Source organism: Lycium ferocissimum, unplaced genomic scaffold, assembly GCF_029784015.1.
Source record: "Lycium ferocissimum isolate CSIRO_LF1 unplaced genomic scaffold, AGI_CSIRO_Lferr_CH_V1 ctg14607, whole genome shotgun sequence".
In the NCBI taxonomy this organism is placed as follows: domain Eukaryota; kingdom Viridiplantae; phylum Streptophyta; class Magnoliopsida; order Solanales; family Solanaceae; genus Lycium; species Lycium ferocissimum.
The window spans coordinates 1-19,130 of NW_026715551.1; the positions used below are offsets into that span (position 1 = coordinate 1).

General features: G+C 42.7%; 1 protein-coding gene across 1 annotated transcript; it reads right to left on the minus strand.

Annotated features, from left to right (window-relative positions):
* Nucleotides 1–8,867: 8,867 nt before the first annotated feature.
* Nucleotides 8,868–14,706, minus strand: LOC132042310 (uncharacterized). Its single transcript, XM_059432899.1, has 2 exons — nucleotides 14,209–14,706; nucleotides 8,868–9,479 (listed from the first exon to the last, which is right to left on the minus strand). The coding sequence occupies exons 1-2, from the start codon at nucleotides 14,704–14,706 to the stop codon at nucleotides 8,868–8,870; spliced, it is 1,110 nt and encodes a 369-aa protein (XP_059288882.1).
* Between the last annotated feature and the right edge of the window lie 4,424 nt (nucleotides 14,707–19,130).

Below are 19,130 nucleotides of genomic sequence, written 5' to 3' on the forward strand. Positions count from 1 at the left end.
GTTCATAATTGCTTACTTTGAATAAGAGGAATTGAGAATAATTGGATTGATGTTAGAACCTTCAAAAACTTGAGAGTATTTTATGTTCTAAGTCCAAAACTAAAAATATCGAACTGATCCTAATAAAAACCCTACGAGAGAACTATTTATAGGTTTCAACACGTAAAATTACGAATTTTGCACTTAGGTCCCGGGCGGCACTTATTGTCACGCCGTCCCCTTACTAGGGTGTGATGGGCACCCGACCCTAATCGGAGCCGAGCGAACCCGCTGACTCTTATTGCACATATGAACTACGCCGTTTTTTTTTTCTACTAGCAATAACATAAATAGCACAATCATGGACATAGGCTAATAAGCTTTACTATCATACTATACAGCGACGGGGACAATCAGAAGTACAAATAGCTACTGTACATATCTGTCTACGAGCCTCTAAACATAGTACACATATATACATAGGAAGGGCCGAGGCTGCCGTGCCCGAATATATATACACACAAAAGTAATACCAAGGGGGGGCTCAAAAACACCGGAGCTTTGCAAAAATCTTCGAGAGAACTCCAGGGATCAACTCCGCTATCTCGACTGCCGGCGTGGCATGAAACGCGGCAGCCCACATGAAGGGGCGTCAGTACGAATAGTGTACCGAGTATGTAAGACATGAAAAATAAAATAAACAAGAGCATAGATTGTAAGTAACAATATCGTGGGGAGTCATGGATATACACTGAGATAAGAAAGTCACCTGTGCATAGAAACACCCCTTTCGGGCCGGATGCCATGCATGCTTGTTTTTCCTTTTTAAAAAGAGGGTATTTCTTTTCATAGACATAGAAAATAGAATTTATGTCGTGTCATAGTGTATCATAGTATCATAGCATAGCGTAGTATATCATAGTGTCATAGCATAGCATAGTATGTCATAGTAGCGTAGCATAGCATAGTATACCATAGTATAGTAAGTCATAGCACCGAACGATGTCGGCTCGCCCACATAGCAAAATCCCGCGTCCGGGCATCCCGCGTCCGGGATGATATCAAGTCAAGTACGGATACATGCACGTGTGAGTATAGCCCGGCGCTCATAGCTGCCCTTTTCCTTCTTTTCCCCCCAAAATACATTTTTAAACATATATGTATATATATCATAGCATGCGAGGGAGCCCAAGAAAATCGTGTATCCATCGGAGTGGCGTAAGGTCGGGAACCTCCGATTATATTATAGAATAATTAAGGGCGCTTTATCTCACCTTGAAGGGATGATTAATATAAGGCGAGAGACTATTAGTGGAGAGCAATATCATGAGAAAGTGTAACATAGGATCATAGGGCATCGTTCGTGTACTTAGAATCTTTAAAGGAAAACACTATTCATGAGTAGCCGAGGATTCAAGAAATAGTTTAACGTTCTCATCTCGGCACGGAATCATAGACTTGGAACCTTTAATCATAGAATTATCATTTTCTTCATCATAGAGTCATAGTCGTCGTCTTAGTCATTAAGGCTTGCAATATTGTAAAACTTAGTTTTTGGAGAAAACGAATATTTTAGAAAACATTTGTAAACTTTTAGGAAGGAAAATCATGTTTTGGGATGAGGGATTAGTTAAAACAACTATGATTTAGTAGTTAAAATAATAACCAAAAACTTTTCTTAACTATAGAATGAAAATAAGTCAATGGGGACAATAGGAAAGAATTCGGGAATAGTGGGCCCACCTCGAGTCAAATGAGGCGGCATATCAAATTTACGTATACTACAGTCCATGGCGTCACTTGGGAGAGTCTTAGGGTGATCGAGTCCTATTTGTGTAAGTTCTGGATGTCCAAGAAGTTTTTCCAACATTTTATGCAAGTTCTAATTCAATTCTACTGAATGAATAGTAACTATTTTCAATCTTAGATTCCGAGAAAAGGAATGGTCTCGGGACACGTAGTCGACTTAGTACGTCTAAGACATGCCATAGAAAGAAGGGTGAAGCCTTACATACCTCTTTTCGCTCCTTATGCTATTCCAAATTCAAGCTCCAACTTCGCCGAGAATCTACTGATTTGGTCATGTTTACCTAAATGTTAGTTCAAGTGTCTAGAAGTAAAATCTCAAAGCGACACTTGTCTACCGAAATTTCGCAAAGCACTTCCTCCGTAAATACATCATTCCCCAAAATCATCTTAGCCAATTCTCATCAACAACAATCCTGAATTCAACCCGGCCAAACTATCAATCATAATATTACAACCATATTAACAATTTCCAACTTCAATCCAAGTTACATTCTAACACTTCAATCAACATACTACTTCCTTCAAAACCTTCCAACTCCAATGAAAACAATAACAACCTACTAATTCATATACCAACAATATCATACAAGGCTCATTATCTTCCATGCATGCAAGATTCATTATATTCCATTTACATAAACTTCACATAACAAGTCTCCAACTACCACAACTTCACAAGGTTATTAAGCTTCTATTCGCAACATGAAATCCATAATATAACAACCTAGATATTAAATAAAACATGCTCTCCATTCTTTCATAAATCAACACATATACACGGCTACACCTACTATATACCACACGGCCAACATCATATATTCACAACCACAACTTTTCCAAAATCATTCAATTTCCATTATCAACATAGTATAGACAATAATAACAACCAAACACTAGATAATATAATTAAAACATGATTTCCATACACACCCATATACATCACACCTCACGGCCACACCATAGTTTCTACTCTTCCATGAATTTCATCCATTTTCTTACACCTTACACATGCAAAATCATCCACAACATGCAAGAAGGAATCAAACCTTACCTTTTCTTCAATTCTTCACTTGGTTAGAGATTTCAACTTGTATGAATACATGTGCTTCTTACTCCAAAGACCTCTCCACCTTGCTAGGGACTCTTGAATAGGTAGGAAATGATTTTTGGAAAATTTTTGTAATTTTTTTCTTGGAATTTTTCTCTTGGCCGAATCTTGCTATTTGTTTCTCTCCTTCAAATTTTTCTTTTCTTGAACCTTCTTGAATTATGATGAAGAATAGAGATTAGCCTCCATTTTAATCACATGGATTTAATTTCACATGGGTCTTGGGCCATAACTATGGCCGGTTGGGCCTCCCCATTTTTCTTGAAATTTTTCCAAGCCCAAATATATTTCTCTCATGACAAATTGTGATTCATAAAAATATTTTCCAAATTCCAAGTTTACCCTTCGCCTTCCTTTATATTTCTACGAGGCGTAGTGCGAATGTCCCTTTGTACCCTTGACCTTTCTTAACAATTCCGCTTCTAAATGCTTCATAAGCCATTCATATGCTTAACAAAAATAAAGATAGGGCCTTACTTGTCGTCCTCCCGCATTGGCCTTGAATTATCCGATTGCTCAAAATGCGGGATATAACATCCTCCCCCCCTTTAGAACATTCGTCCTCGAATGTTAAACTGGCCTCATCGGGTATTGTGACACTTTGGGGAGGTCTCCTTCATAGATGCCTCACACGTCGCTTAACATATCCATTTTGGAAGCCCAGATTACTTGTAGGTCGTTGAGCAATTAGCTTCGCTCCGTACGCGGCCTTAAGTTGATAGGTCCTCCTTATCGAAACTTGAATTGTCCGGTCCAATTTAGGTCTAATATGCCCCTCTCTTATGCTAGTCTAATCCGTCCCAACCTACCCGACTTCTATCGAGTTTCCAACCCAATACGCTCGCGATATATATAACATCGTAGAACCTAAATCGGTTGATGCATTTACATTATAGAAAAATACTAATGATATGCAGTGCACGGCATCGGGGATGGCTCGGGATCCGTCGATCGCCATTACTACTCTCGTGGGTCGAACCCTACGCCACGTCGAGATGGGCGTCGCGCATAAAATGACCCGACCTAGCACAGCATAGCAAACATCCGTACCCGCGCGACACGGCCCCGCATGTAATCTCGGCCGCACCGAAGGCATCGTGATACGGGTGGTCTCTCGGCTAGACTCACCGCTATACCGGGACCCAAAACTCCATAGCCCGACCAACCCGGCGGGGGCCGAGCTTGATCTCTATCATACCTCCGCGGGCAATCGCGCATCACATGGCCAATCCGACCGCAAACAAAGCAAGCTCTATCTAAATAACCGTCCGTGAGTGTGGCCTCGTCACATCGCGCGCACCGCGGTGGGGGTAGCCCCGCATCGCTGAAGTCGGCTGCATGTCGGGACCCCAAAACTCTAGCACTTCGATGCGGTCCGAGTACTCAAAGTGCTCCTGTACCGTCCCCCTTCGTACTCCTTCTAGTCCTTTTTCCGCGACCCCCATCACCAAATTCCATGCCCCGTCGGTGAGCCCGAGTGGCCACTATTTGGGTTAACGAAGGATAGCCGTCTCATCTCCCGAATTGGGGCCTCGTGTGGGGAACCGGAGGTGCCGGAGCCGGAGTGGGAGCCCTTCTTGCTCCCCGACATCGGCGGAGTGCGAATAGCAGAGAGGTGGCCTCGTTATAGGACCCGACATACTAATAGTTAATCCATTCAGACATACATAAATCCATACTGACATAAGGCGTGTCGCACAAACATACATACATACATACACATACTGAAACCTGTACAGAAGCCGTTAGGGCCAGTATATCAGACAGAGTCGCATATCACACATACCTACCCAGACAGTGATAACCCATACCTCACAGATATGTCTGCAGACCTCTAACATACAGAACAGAAGCAGAAGACGGGACAGGGCCCCGCCGTACCCAAATGGACATATATACATAGCAAACAGAAAACAAAGTATATGTACCAAAAGTATCAGCTCCGGATCAAAGGGAGCTCGTCAACAGCAGACTGATATCCTATGCCGATGCGTCCGTACCTGTGGGCATGTAACACAGCCCCCGAAGAACAGGGGGTCAGTACGAAGATGTACCGAGTATGTAAAGCGGAAACAAATTATAAATGATCGTAATAATCAGAATTAAATATGTAAAACCGGAACAGACGGCAATACAGAAATAGAGCAGATAGAATCGGATTCGTAACAGAGTCGGACTTACCGCGTGTACAGACGGACTCATGAGCGGAATCAGACTTACAGTGCATACAGACAGATTCATAAGCGGAGTCAGGCTTACAGAGCATACAGACAGAATCTCAGATGGAATCGGAGCTCAGATGTATGACAGACAGAATCAGAGCCCGAATCAGATTTCCAGAAATGAGCCGGACAGAGTCATGATCCGAATCAGACATACAGAACTGAACAGACAGAATCATAATCCAAATCGGACATACAGAACTGAACGGACAGAACCATGCATGCAGAGTCATAATCACATACAGACAGACATATCAGATCTCTTTTCAGACAGACACATCAGATCACTTTCACATACAGACAGATCCCGGCCCTTTTATAAGGGACGCGGTAACAGAACCCGGCCCTCGTAGTACGGGACGCGGTGGACAGACAGAATCAAATCATATGCCATCCTGGCCGCCATCCCCGTAATATCACATAATCAGATCATAGCAGGTCATATCAGACCATATCAAATACAGACAGATCCCGGCCCGCACAATCCGAGGGACGCGGTGAACAATGCAGTGAGGTGCACGAATCACAGAACCTGGCCCGGGCGCAGTGAAGGAACCATTGAGGCATCCACGAACAGACAAATGCGAAACCATATACATACTGACCGACAGACAGACTGAATAAAACTGAAATAGTCCAGGAAACAGAGCAGATCAGAATAATCAGATTATATCGAACGCAGTGTCCGTAAACGTTCCGGATGTCGGTCTAATGTCAAGGTACGGATAGATAGTCATTATGCTCATTAGTTTGCGGACGAACATAATTAAGAGCTACTTATGAAGAACGGACAGTAAATAGACCAATCTGAGTCATACCGGGAGTATCAGGGTATTGTGGGCCCACCTCAGACCCAACCATATTAAAGTACGTAAATTATAGCTAATAGACCTTAGGGAGTCATCCATAATCATTTTAGAGTGTTTCGACTCCATTTATGGAAGTTGTATACTTATAGGTCAATTTGGAGGAAATGGATTCAATCTTACTGACAGATTTTGCGCCAATTTCAATCTCGCACTACGAGAAGCAGAAATGTCATCGAGGCTCGCCGTCAAGCCTACTAGACTCGGAACATGCCAAAGAAAGATAGGGAAGGCTTTACATACCTGGATTACGCCTTACGCGCGTCCAATCTCAATTCCCGTTTCGTCCAAAAAACCGCAAATGGTCATTCTTACCAATTACTATTCATGCAAACTAACATTTCAATCTTAGGGTCATACTTGGCTACCGAAATTTCGCAAAGCACTTCCCCTATAAAGGGGACACCCGAGATTTTAACTCGGCTCGAGAATAACCAACAACAAGCCAACACAACAATTCTACAATCATTACAAATCACGATATACTACCATTAATCTACTTTCCAACAAAATGCGACGATTCATATTTCGACTTCATACTTTCAAATCAATATCAACTCAACCCACTTAACCTATATTCATATCATAAACATTATCACAACACCATTAACATACCAAACAAAATAATTCATTCTTACTTCAAATCATTCATACCACACGGCCCAACATTCACTTTTCTTCCATTTCAACAACACCACTAACCTTCGTTTATTTTACCATGTCATAACAACATAATTAACACACTAAATAAATTCAACCAACTCTTCTACACACATAGCACCTCACGGCCACCATGCATGTCTTTCTAACACATAAAATTTTCATGTTTTTAACTCAATTCCACATACTACTACACAACTAACCAACTAAATAACATTAATTCATCACATCCCCACACTACATGGCACACGGCCAAACATGCCTTTCATACACACACATGCCATGCATGCACACACCACACTTTTATGATTCTTGTTCAATTCAAATCATCATAACACATGAATTCATGTCCAAATCATGAAACACAAAGAATTCTTACCTTTCTTGAAATTTCAATCTTCCACAAACGAAGCTTTTCCGCCAAACCAATTATGCTACGTTGAAGAGCGCCTTGAACTTGTTATAAATTCAAAAGAACAAGATTTTTATGGCAAGGATTAGAGCTCCACAAAATTTTTTCTTCTTTTTCTCTCTTTCTTTCCCTCAAACCCGAAATGCTCTTCCTTTTTCTTTCTTGATTTCTCTTCTATGTTTCTTGAAAGTTCTTGAGTCTCTCCTCTCTTATAACATATTAATCACATGGGAATTAATTAATCCCATGGACTTGGACCATGGTATGGCCGGTTGGGCCTCCCCTTTGGGCCTTTGTTTTCTATTTTTTTTTTTTTTTGGTCCAATTCTTCATAAGTCATGCCTTAAAATTTCCGAAGCAAATTTCCAAAATTCCAATTTTGCCCTTAGGCCTTATTCGGTGTTTTCACGTTCAAATTTCCATAACCGGCATACACTTACTAAGAAAAATCCAAATTTGGCCTTATTTCTCACAAACCAAAATTATGTTCAAGTTTTCCAAATATGCAAAAATGCCGGATATAACATCCTCCCCCCCTTTAAAACATTCGTCCTCGAATGTTAATTCAACCCTGTAGCATCGAATGAGCAGGGGAGGTCTACAGACCATTTACATACTTGCACTTGATCGGAGAATTTATAACGGCCTTCATTTTCCAACTTCATCCATCTTTCTTCGATATCGCCGTATTAGAGTTGTTCGTATCGCCTTAAATCGATATACAACGGACGTAATCTTAACCGAACCGGAAGATCAAACGGACGTCGACGGAGCCATATCCGAGTCGAAGTACGAAGTGCAACGGAGAAGCATAATCCAACATCGTCTTAAGCGGTCTCAAAATCAGAGCCAGACATACAGAGGTATATCAGACGGATTTGTAATCAGAGTCAGATACAGGGGGATTTATCGAACAGATTTGAGATCAAAGTCAGACGTATAGACATATATACCAGACAGATTCGCAGTCAAGGTCAGATGTACAGACGTATGCCACACAGATTCGTAATCAGAGGCGGACATACAGAAATATATCAGACAGATTCGTACCAAAGTCAGATGTTCAGAAATTCATCGGACAGATTCGAGATCAGAATCAGACGTGCCGAAGCATATCGGACAGAATTTTGATCGGAGTTGGACATACAGAGGTACATTACACAAATGCGTAATGGGATTCAGAAGCATAAGGGTGTAACAAACAGAGCTTTACCGAAAGCAGGGGTGCAGAAATGTAGCGTACAGAATCGCGACCATAGTCGAATTGTCTTTTCTCTCTTTTTTTTTTTGAATCTCTAATCACTTCACATACTCAAATTCCACTTAGGTTACCCCAAATTCTCATTTAGCCTCCATATCCATATTTATGAAAAAAAAATTCTTGATATACTTCCCAGGGGGGTCACCCATCCCAGAACTACCCTGGCCTTAGCACGCTTAACTTCGAAACTTTTATACATTCTGATGCATTATCAGAAATATCACTGCGTCCATTGCCCCACACGATCTTTGCCACGTAGTTTAGGCGTTCGGCACCTTAATAAATTTTTCGAATCTTTCGTAGCGGGTCCCACCCCGGTCCAAATTACACAATTACCATATTGCCCTTTCGGGTTCCTCAATACCTACTTCAGTTGTACTCACAATTTATTCTCCACTCGGGATTCATAGATTTATACTTATAGCGGGGACATCTCAGCCGTCCCTACTGTCACCGGCTAATGTTTTATAAAAATCACATACAGAAGGAATTCCAGAAAACTCATATACTCATAAAATACTCAATAAACACTTATATACCTGAGGACGAACTATCTCCCACGGTCTAGCGAGCTATAAAGCGAAGGGTACTCTTCCTCGCTATCCTCCTCGTCTGAGTCCGAAGAATATAAGTAGTCCGACGACTCCTGGTTCACCGATGACCAGGATAAAGGGCTGGAATACGATGTGACGCTCACTGACGAGGCTGGCGGAACATAATGCTCCATCATAGGAGCGGCTGGCACGATGTCGGGGAGCTCCTCTCCCGGTGCCTCTGCCTCATACTCAGACGGATCCTCCTCACTGGGGGTCGCAGACTCTGGAGGGGTCGCCACAGGATCCTCTGAAGGGTCTGTCTCGTAGCCGCCCTCCGCGGAATCCTCTGCTCTGGGGGTCAACATCTCCGGAGGAATCGTCGCTGGATCCTCTGAAGGATCGGTATCATAGCTGTCCTCCGTAGGATCCTCTGACGGATCAGTCTCAATCGAATAACTGGGGCTCCGCCTACTCGGCCCCGGTGACATCCTGGGGGCCTTCTTGGCACCCCCATCCTTATCATCAGAAACTGTCCTCTTCATCCCTGTCACCCTACAATCACCTGCAGAAATAGGGTCAGAAACAACTTCCCAAAATACTGACGCAATGCTCTTTTCGGAGCCTTGCTGTAGACACAGCAATTCGTTGGGAGGGACCATCCTAACAATATGGCTCTATCGCACGATCTAAGATTCCAAGAAAGGGTAACATAACATCCTAGATGTCCTGTAGCTCCCTGTTTATAGATGTGGGGCCCGACACACCAATAAACAAGACTCTACTAGACACGGCCTGCAGACATTCCGAGAACCGACCGCTCTGATACCACTTTTGTCACGACCCAACCCCGTGGGCCGTGATTGGTGTCCTACTTGGACACCCATACGTACCTACTTATCAGACCCGACATACTAATAGTTAATCCATTCAGACATACATAAATCCATACTGACATAAGGCGTGTCGCACAAACATACATACATACATACACATACCGAAACCCGTACGAAGCCGTTGGGGCCGTATATCGTACGTAGTCGCATATCACACATACCTACCCGGACGGTGATAACCCATACCTCGCGTATATGTCGCGGACCTCTAACATACGAACGAAGCGTAAGACGGGACAGGCCCCGCCGTACCCAAATGGACATATATACATAGCAAACAGAAAACAAAGTATATGTACCAAAAGTATCGGCTCCGGATCAAAGGGAGCTCGTCAACGACAGACCGATATCCTATGCCGATGCGTCCGTACGTGGGCATGTAACACGCCCCCCGAAGAACGGGGGGTCGTACGAAGATGTACCGAGTATGTAAAGCGGAAACAAATTATAAATGATCGTAATAATCGAATTAAATATGTAAAACCGGAGCGACGGCAATACGAAATAGAGCGAGATAGAATCGGATTCGTAACGAGTCGGACTTACCGCGTGTACGGACGGACTCGAGCGGAATCGGACTTACGGTGCATACGACGTATTCATAAGCGGAGTCGGGCTTACGAGCATACGGACAGAATCTCGGATGGAATCGGAGCTCGGATGTATGACGGACAGAATCGAGCCCGAATCGTATTTCCAGAAATGAGCCGGACAGAGTCATGATCCGAATCAGACATACAGAACTGAACAGACAGGATCATAATCCAAATCGGACATACAGAACTGAACGGACGTAACCATGCATGCGAGTCATAATCACATACGTACGTACATATCGGATCTCTTTTCGTACGTACACATCGATCACTTTCACATACGGACGATCCCGCCCTTTTATAAGGGACGCGGTACGAACCCGGCCCTCGTAGTACGGGACGCGGTGGACGAACGTAATCAAATCATATGCCATCCCGGCCGCCATCCCCGTAATATCACATAATCGGATCATAGCAGTCATATCGACCATATCAAATACGTACAGATCCCGGCCCGCACAATCCGAGGGACGCGGTGAACAATGCGGCCGAGGTGCACGAATCACGAACTCGGCCCGGCGCGGTGAAGGAACCATTGAGGCATCCACGAACGTACAAATGAGAAACCATATACATACCGACCGACGGACGGACGAATAAAACCGAAATAGTCCGGAAATAAATCGGATCGAATAATCGGATTATATCGGAACGAGTGTCCGAAACGTTCCGGATGTATTAATGTCAAGGTACGATAGATAGTCATTATGCTCATTAGTTTGCGGACGGAACATAATTAAGAGTCTACTTATGAAAAACGGACGAGAAATAGATCAATTTGAACCATACCGGGAGTATCGGGGTATTGTGGGCCCACCTCGGACCCAACCATAGTAAAATACGGAAATTATAGATAATAAACCTTAGGGAGTCGCCCATAATCATTTTAGAGTGTTTCGACTCCATTTATGGAAGTTGTATACTTATAGGTCAATTTGGAGGAAATGGATTCAATCTTACTGACAGATTTTGCGCCAATTTCAATCTCGCACTACGAGAAGCGAGTAAATGTCATCGAGGCTCGCCGTCAAGCCTACTAGACTCGGAACATGCCAAAGAAAGATAGGGAAGGCTTTACATACCCGGATTACGCCTTACGCGCGTCCAATCTCAATTCCCGTTTCGTCCAAAAAACCGCAAATGGTCATTCTTACCAATTACTATTCATGCAAACTAACATTTCAATCTTAGGGTCATACTTGGCTACCGAAATTTCGGCAAAGACTTCCCCTATAAAGGGGACACCCCGAGATTTTAACTCGGCTCGTAATAACCAACAACAAGCCAACACAACAATTCTACAATCATTACAAATCACGATATACTACCATTAATCTACTTTCCAACAAAATGCGACGATTCATATTTCGACTTCATACTTTCAAATCAATATCAACTCAACCCACTTAACCTATATTCATATCATAAACATTATCACAACACCATTAACATACCAAACAAAATAATTCATTCTTACTTCAAATCATTCATACCACACGGCCCAACATTCACTTTTCTTCCATTTCAACAACACCACTAACCTTCTGTTTATTTTACCATGTCATAACAACATAATTAACACACTAAATAAATTCAACCAACTCTTCTACACACATAGCACCTCACGGCCACCATGCATGTCTTTCTAACACATAAAATTTTCATGTTTTTAACTCAATTCCACATACTACTACACAACTAACCAACTAAATAACATTAATTCATCACATCCCCACACTACATGGCACACGGCCAAACATGCCTTTCATACACACACATGCCATGCATGCACACACCACACTTTTATGATTCTTGTTCAATTCAAATCATCATAACACATGAATTCATGTCCAAATCATGAAACACAAAGAATTCTTACCTTTCTTGAAATTTCAATCTTCCACAAACGAAGCTTTTCCGCCAAACCAATTATGCTACGTTGAAGAGCGCCTTGAACTTGTTATAAATTCAAAAGAACAAGATTTTTATGGCAAGGATTAGAGCTCCACAAAATTTTTTCTTCTTTTTCTCTCTTTCTTTCCCTCAAACCCGAAATGCTCTTCCTTTTTCTTTCTTGATTTCTCTTCTATGTTTCTTGAAAGTTCTTGAGTCTCTCCTCTCTTATAACATATTAATCACATGGGAATTAATTAATCCCATGGACTTGGACCATGGTATGGCCGGTTGGGCCTCCCCTTTGGGCCTTTGTTTTCTTTTTTTTTTTTTGGTCCAATTCTTCATAAGTCATGCCTTAAAATTTCCGAAGCAAATTTCCAAAATTCCAATTTTGCCCTTAGGCCTTATTCGGTGTTTTCACGTTCAAATTTCCATAACCGGCATACACTTACTAAGAAAAATCCAAATTTGGCCTTATTTCTCACAAACCAAAATTATGTTCAAGTTTTCCAAATATGCAAAAATGCCGGATATAACATCCTCCCCCCTTTAAAACATTCGTCCTCGAATGTTAATTCAACCCCGTAGTAGCGGATCGAATGAGCAGGGGAGGTCTACAGACCATTTACATACTTGCACTTGATCGGAGAATTTATAACGGCCTTCATTTTCCAACTTCATCCATCTTTCTTCGATATCGCCGTATTAGAGTTGTTCGTATCGCCTTAAATCGAATATACAACGGACGTAATCTTAACCGAACCGGAAGATCAAACGGACGTCGACGGAGCCATATCCGAGTCGAAGTACGAAGTGCAACGGACATGTAAGCATAATCCAACATCGTCTTAAGCGGTCTCAAAATCGAGCCGACATACGAGAGGTATATCGGACGGATTTGTAATCGAGTCGGACGGGGGGATTTATCGAACGATTTGAGATCAAAGTCGGACGTATAGACATATATACGACGTATTCGCGTCAAGGTCGGATGTACAGACGTATGCCACACAGATTCGTAATCAGAGGCGGACATACAGAAATATATCAGACAGATTCGTACCAAAGTCAGATGTTCAGAAATTCATCGGACAGATTCGAGATCAGAATCAGACGTGCCGAAGCATATCGGACAGAATTTTGATCGGAGTTGGACATACAGAGGTACATTACACAAATGTTCCGTAATGGGATTCGAAGCATAAGGGTGTAACAAACGAGCTTTACCGAAAGCGAGGGTGCGTAAATGTAGCGTACAGAATCGCGACCATAGTCGAATTGTCTTTTCTCTCTTTTTTTTTGAATCTCTAATCACTTCACATACTCAAATTCCACTTAGGTTACCCCAAATTCTCATTTAGCCTCCATATCCATATTTATGAAAAAAATTCTTGATATACTTCCCAGGGGGGTCACCCATCCCAGAACTACCCTGGCCTTAGCACGCTTAACTTCGAAACTTTTATACATTCTGATGCATTATCAGAAATATCACTGCGTCCATTGCCCCACACGATCTTTGCCACGTAGTTTAGGGCAGTTCAGCACCTTAATAAATTTTTCAGAATCTTTCGTAGCGGGTCCCACCCCGGTCCAAATTACACAATTACCATATTGCCCTTTCGGGTTCCTCAATACCTACTTCAGTTGTACTCACAATTTATTCTCCACTCGGGATTCATAGATTTATACTTATAGCGGGGACATCTCAGTCGTCCCCATCGTCACCGCTAATGTTTTATAAAAATCACATACGAAGGAATTCCGGAAAACTCATATACTCATAAAATACTCAATAAACACTTATATACCGAGGACGAACTATCTCCGGCTCGGTCTAGCAAAGTTATAAAGCGAAGGGTACTCTTCCTCGCTATCCTCCTCGTCCGAGTCCGAAGAATATAAGTAGTCCGACGACTCCGGTTCACCGATGACCGGGATAAAGGGCTGGAATACGATGTGACGCTCACTGACGAGGATGGCGGAACATAATGCTCCATCATAGGAGCGGCTGGCACGATGTCGGGGAGCTCCTCTCCCGGTGCCTCTGCCTCATACTCAGACGGATCCTCCTCACTGGGGGTCGCAGACTCTGGAGGGGTCGCCACAGGATCCTCCGAAGGGTCTGTCTCGTAGCCGCCCTCCGCGGAATCCTCTGCTCTGGGGGTCAACATCTCCGGAGGAATCGTCGCTGGATCCTCTGAAGGATCGGTATCATAGCTGTCCTCCGTAGGATCCTCTGACGGATCAGTCTCAATCGAATAACTGGGGCTCCGCCTACTCGGCCCCGGTGACATCCTGGGGGCCTTCTTGGCACCCCCATCCTTATCATCAGAAACTGTCCTCTTCATCTCTGTCACCCTACAATCACCTGCAGAAATAGGGTCAGAAACAACTTCCCAAAATACTGACGCAATGCTCTTTTCGGAGCCTTGCTGTAGACACAGCAATTCGTTGGGAGGGACCATCCTAACAATATGGCTCTATTGCACGATCTAAGATTCCAAGAAAGGGTAACATAACATCCTAGATGTCCTGTAGCTCCCTGTTTATAGATGTGGGGCCCAACACATCGATAAACAAGACTCTACTAGACACGGCCTCGCGTACATTCCGAGAACCGACCGCTGCGATACCACTTTTGTCACGACCCAACCCCGTGGGCCGTGGCGGTGTCCTACTTGGACACCCATACGTACCTACTTATCGACCCGACATACTAATAGTTAATCCATTCGACATACATAAATCCATACCGACATAAGGCGTGTCGCACAAACATACATACATACATACACATACCGAAACCCGTACGAAGCGTCGTTAGGGCCGTATATCGACGAGTCGCATATCACACATACCTACCCTGCACGGTGATAACCCATACCTCGCGATATGTACGCGGACCTCTAACATACGAACGAGAAGCGAGAAGACGGGACGGGGCCCCGCCGTACCCAAATGGACATATATACATAGCAAACAGAAAACAAAGTATATGTACCAAAAGTATCGGCTCGGATCAAAGGGAGCTCGTCAATGCAGCACCGATATCCTATGCCGATGCGTCCGTACCTGTGGGCATGTAACACAGCCCCCGAAGAACAGGGGGTCAGTACGAAGATGTACCGAGTATGTAAAGCGGAAACAAATTATAAATGATCGTAATAATCAGAATTAAATATGTAAAACCGGAACAGACGGCAATACAAAAATAGAGCGAGATAGAATCGGATTCGTAACGTAGTCGGACTTACCGCGTGTACGGACGGACTCATGAGCGGAATCGGACTTACGGTGCATACGAACGATTCATAAGCGGAGTCGGGCTTACGCGCATACGGACGAGAATCTCGGATGGAATCGGAGCTCGGATGTATGACGGACGAATCGAGCCCGAATCGATTTCCCGAAATCGAGCCGGACGAGTCATGATCCGAATCGGACATACGAGCGAACAGACGCAGAATCATAATCCAAATCGGACATACGGGCGAACGGACAGAACCATGCATGCGAGTCATAATCACATACGACGAGACATATCGAGATCTCTTTTCGTACGGACACATCGAGATCACTTTCACATACGGACAGATCCCGGCCCCTTTTATAAGGGACGCGTATACGTAACCCGGCCCTCGTAGTACGGGACGCGGTGGACGAACGTAATCAAATCATATGCCATCCCGGCCGCCATCCCCGTAATATCACATAATCGGATCATAGCGGGTCATATCGGACCATATCAAATACGGACAGATCCGGCCCGCACAATCCGAGGGACGCGGTGAACAATGCAGTGAGGTGCACGAATCACAGAACCTGGCCCGGGCGCAGTGAAGGAAGCATTGAGGCATCCACGAACAGACAAATGAGAAACCATATACATACCGACCGACAGACGGACGTAATAAAACTGAAATAGTCCAGAAAACAGATCAGATCGGAATAGTCAGATTATATCGGAACAGAGTGTCCAGATGTCAGACTAATATTAAGATTTAGACAAATGATCATAATACTCATTGGTTAACGGACGGAAACATAATTAAAAGTCACTTATGAAAAACGAACAGAAACGGATCGATTTGAACCATACCGGGAGTATCAGGGTATTATGGGCCCACCTCGGACCCAACCATAGTAAAATACGGAAATTATAGATAATAAACCTTAGGGAGTCGCCCATAATCATTTTAGAGTGTTTCGACTCCATTTATGGAAGTTGTATACTTATAGGTCAATTTGGAGGAAATGGATTCAATCTTACGACAAGATTTTGCGCCAATTTCAATCTCGCACTACGAGAAGCGAAATGTCATCGAGGCTCGCCGTCAAGCCTACTAGACTCGGAACATGCCAAAGAAAGATAGGGAAGGCTTTACATACCGGATTACGCCTTACGCGCGTCCAATCTCAATTCCCGTTTCGTCCAAAAACCGCAAATGGTCATTCTTACCAATTACTATTCATGCAAACTAACATTTCAATCTTAGGGTCATACTTGGCTACCGAAATTTCGAAAGCACTTCCCTATAAAGGGGACACCCGAGATTTTAACTCGGCTCGTAATAACCAACAACAAGCCAACACAACAATTCTACAATCATTACAAATCACGATATACTACCATTAATCTACTTTCCAACAAAATGCGACGATTCATATTTCGACTTCATACTTTCAAATCAATATCAACTCAACCCACTTAACCTATATTCATATCATAAACATTATCACAACACCATTAACATACCAAACAAAATAATTCATTCTTACTTCAAATCATTCATACCACACGGCCCAACATTCACTTTTCTTCCATTTCAACAACACCACTAACCTTCGTTTATTTACCATGTCATAACAACATAATTAACACACTAAATAAATTCAACCAACTCTTCTACACACATAGCACCTCACGGCCACCATGCATGTCTTTCTAACACATAAAATTTTCATGTTTTTAACTCAATTCCACATACTACTACACAACTAACCAACTAAATAACATTAATTCATCACATCCCCACACTACATGGCACACGGCCAAACATGCCTTTCATACACACACATGCCATGCATGCACACACCACACTTTTATGATTCTTGTTCAATTCAAATCATCATAACACATGAATTCATGTCCAAATCATGAAACACAAAGAATTCTTACCTTTCTTGAAATTTCAATCTTCCACAAACGAAGCTTTTCCGCCAAACCAATTATGCTACGTTGAAGAGCGCCTTGAACTTGTTATAAATTCAAAAGAACAAGATTTTTATGGCAAGGATTAGAGCTCCACAAATTTTTTTTTCTTTTTCTCTCTTTCTTTCCCTCAAACCCGAAATGCTCTTCCTTTTTCTTTCTTGATTTCTCTTCTATGTTTCTTGAAAGTTCTTGAGTCTCTCCTCTCTTATAACATATTAATCACATGGGAATTAATTAATCCCATGGACTTGGACCATGGTATGGCCGGTTGGGCCTCCCCTTTGGGCCTTTGTTTTCTTTTTTTTTTTTTTTGGTCCAATTCTTCATAAGTCATGCCTTAAAATTTCCGAAGCAAATTTCCAAAATTCCAATTTTGCCCTTAGGCCTTATTCGGTGTTTTCACGTTCAAATTTCCATAACCGGCATACACTTACTAAGAAAAATCCAAATTTGGCCTTATTTCTCACAAACCAAAATTATGTTCAAGTTTTCCAAATATGCAACGAAATCGCCGTGCCCGAATATATATACACAAAAGTAATACCCGAGGGTGAGACTCCCGAAACAAACTCCAGGAACTTTGCAAAAATCTTTTGAGAGAACTCAAGGGATCAACTCCCGCTATCTGGCGACACCGCGGCATGAAACGCAAGCGCCCACATGAAGGGCGTCGGTACGAATAGTGTACCGAGTATGTAAGACATGAAAAATAAAATAAACAAGAGCATAGATTGTAAGTAACAATATCGTGGGGAGTCATGGATATACCGAGATAAGAAAGTCACATTGCATAGAAACACCCTTTCGGGCCGAATGCCATGCATGCTTGTTTTTCCTTTTTAAAAAGAGGGTATTTCTTTTCATAGACATAGAAAATAGAATTTATGTCGTGTCATAGTGTATCATAGTATCATAGCATAGCGTAGTATATCATAGTGTCATAGCATAGCATAGTATGTCATAGTAGCGTAGCATAGCATAGTATACCATAGTATAGTAAGTCATAGCACCGAACGATGTCGGCTCGCCCACATAGCAAATCCGCGTCCGGGCATCCCGCGTCCGGGATGATATCAAGTCAAGTACGGATACATGCACCGTGAGTATAGCCAGTAGCTCGCGCGCTCGCTTCACTTTCCCGCGTTTTCCCCCCGAATACATTTTTAAACATATATGTATATATATCATAGCATATGGGGGAGCCCAAGAAAATCGTGTATCCATCGGAGTGGCGTAAGGTCGGGAACCTCCGATTATATTATAGAATAGTTAAGGGCGCTTATCTCTCGCATGAAGGGATGATTAATATAAGGCGAGACTATTAGTGGAGAGCAATATCATGAGAAAGTGTAACATAGGATCATAGGGCATCGTTCGTGTACTTAGAATCTTTAAAGGAAAATACTATTCATGAGTAGAGCGAGGGATTCAAGAAATAGTTTAACGTTCTCATCTCGGCTTACGGGAATCATAGACTTGGAACCTTTAATCATAGAATTATCATTTTCTTCATCATAGAGTCATAGTCGTCGTCTTAGTCATTAAGGCTTGCAATATTGTAAAACTTAGTTTTTTGGAGAAAACGAATATTTTAGAAAACATTTGTAAACTTTTAGGAAGGAAAATCATGTTTTGGGATCGAGGGATTATTAAAACAACTATGATTTAGTAGTT

Coding starts and splice junctions, on each gene's coding strand:
- LOC132042310 (XM_059432899.1), bottom strand. CDS start 14,706: ATGGTCCCTCCCAACGAATTGCTGTGTCTACAGCAAGGCTCCGAAAAG. Junction 9,480..14,208: donor ATGTTCCGCCATCCTCGTCA/GTGAGCGTCACA, acceptor CTGTGTCTACAG/CAAGGCTCCGAAAAGAGCAT.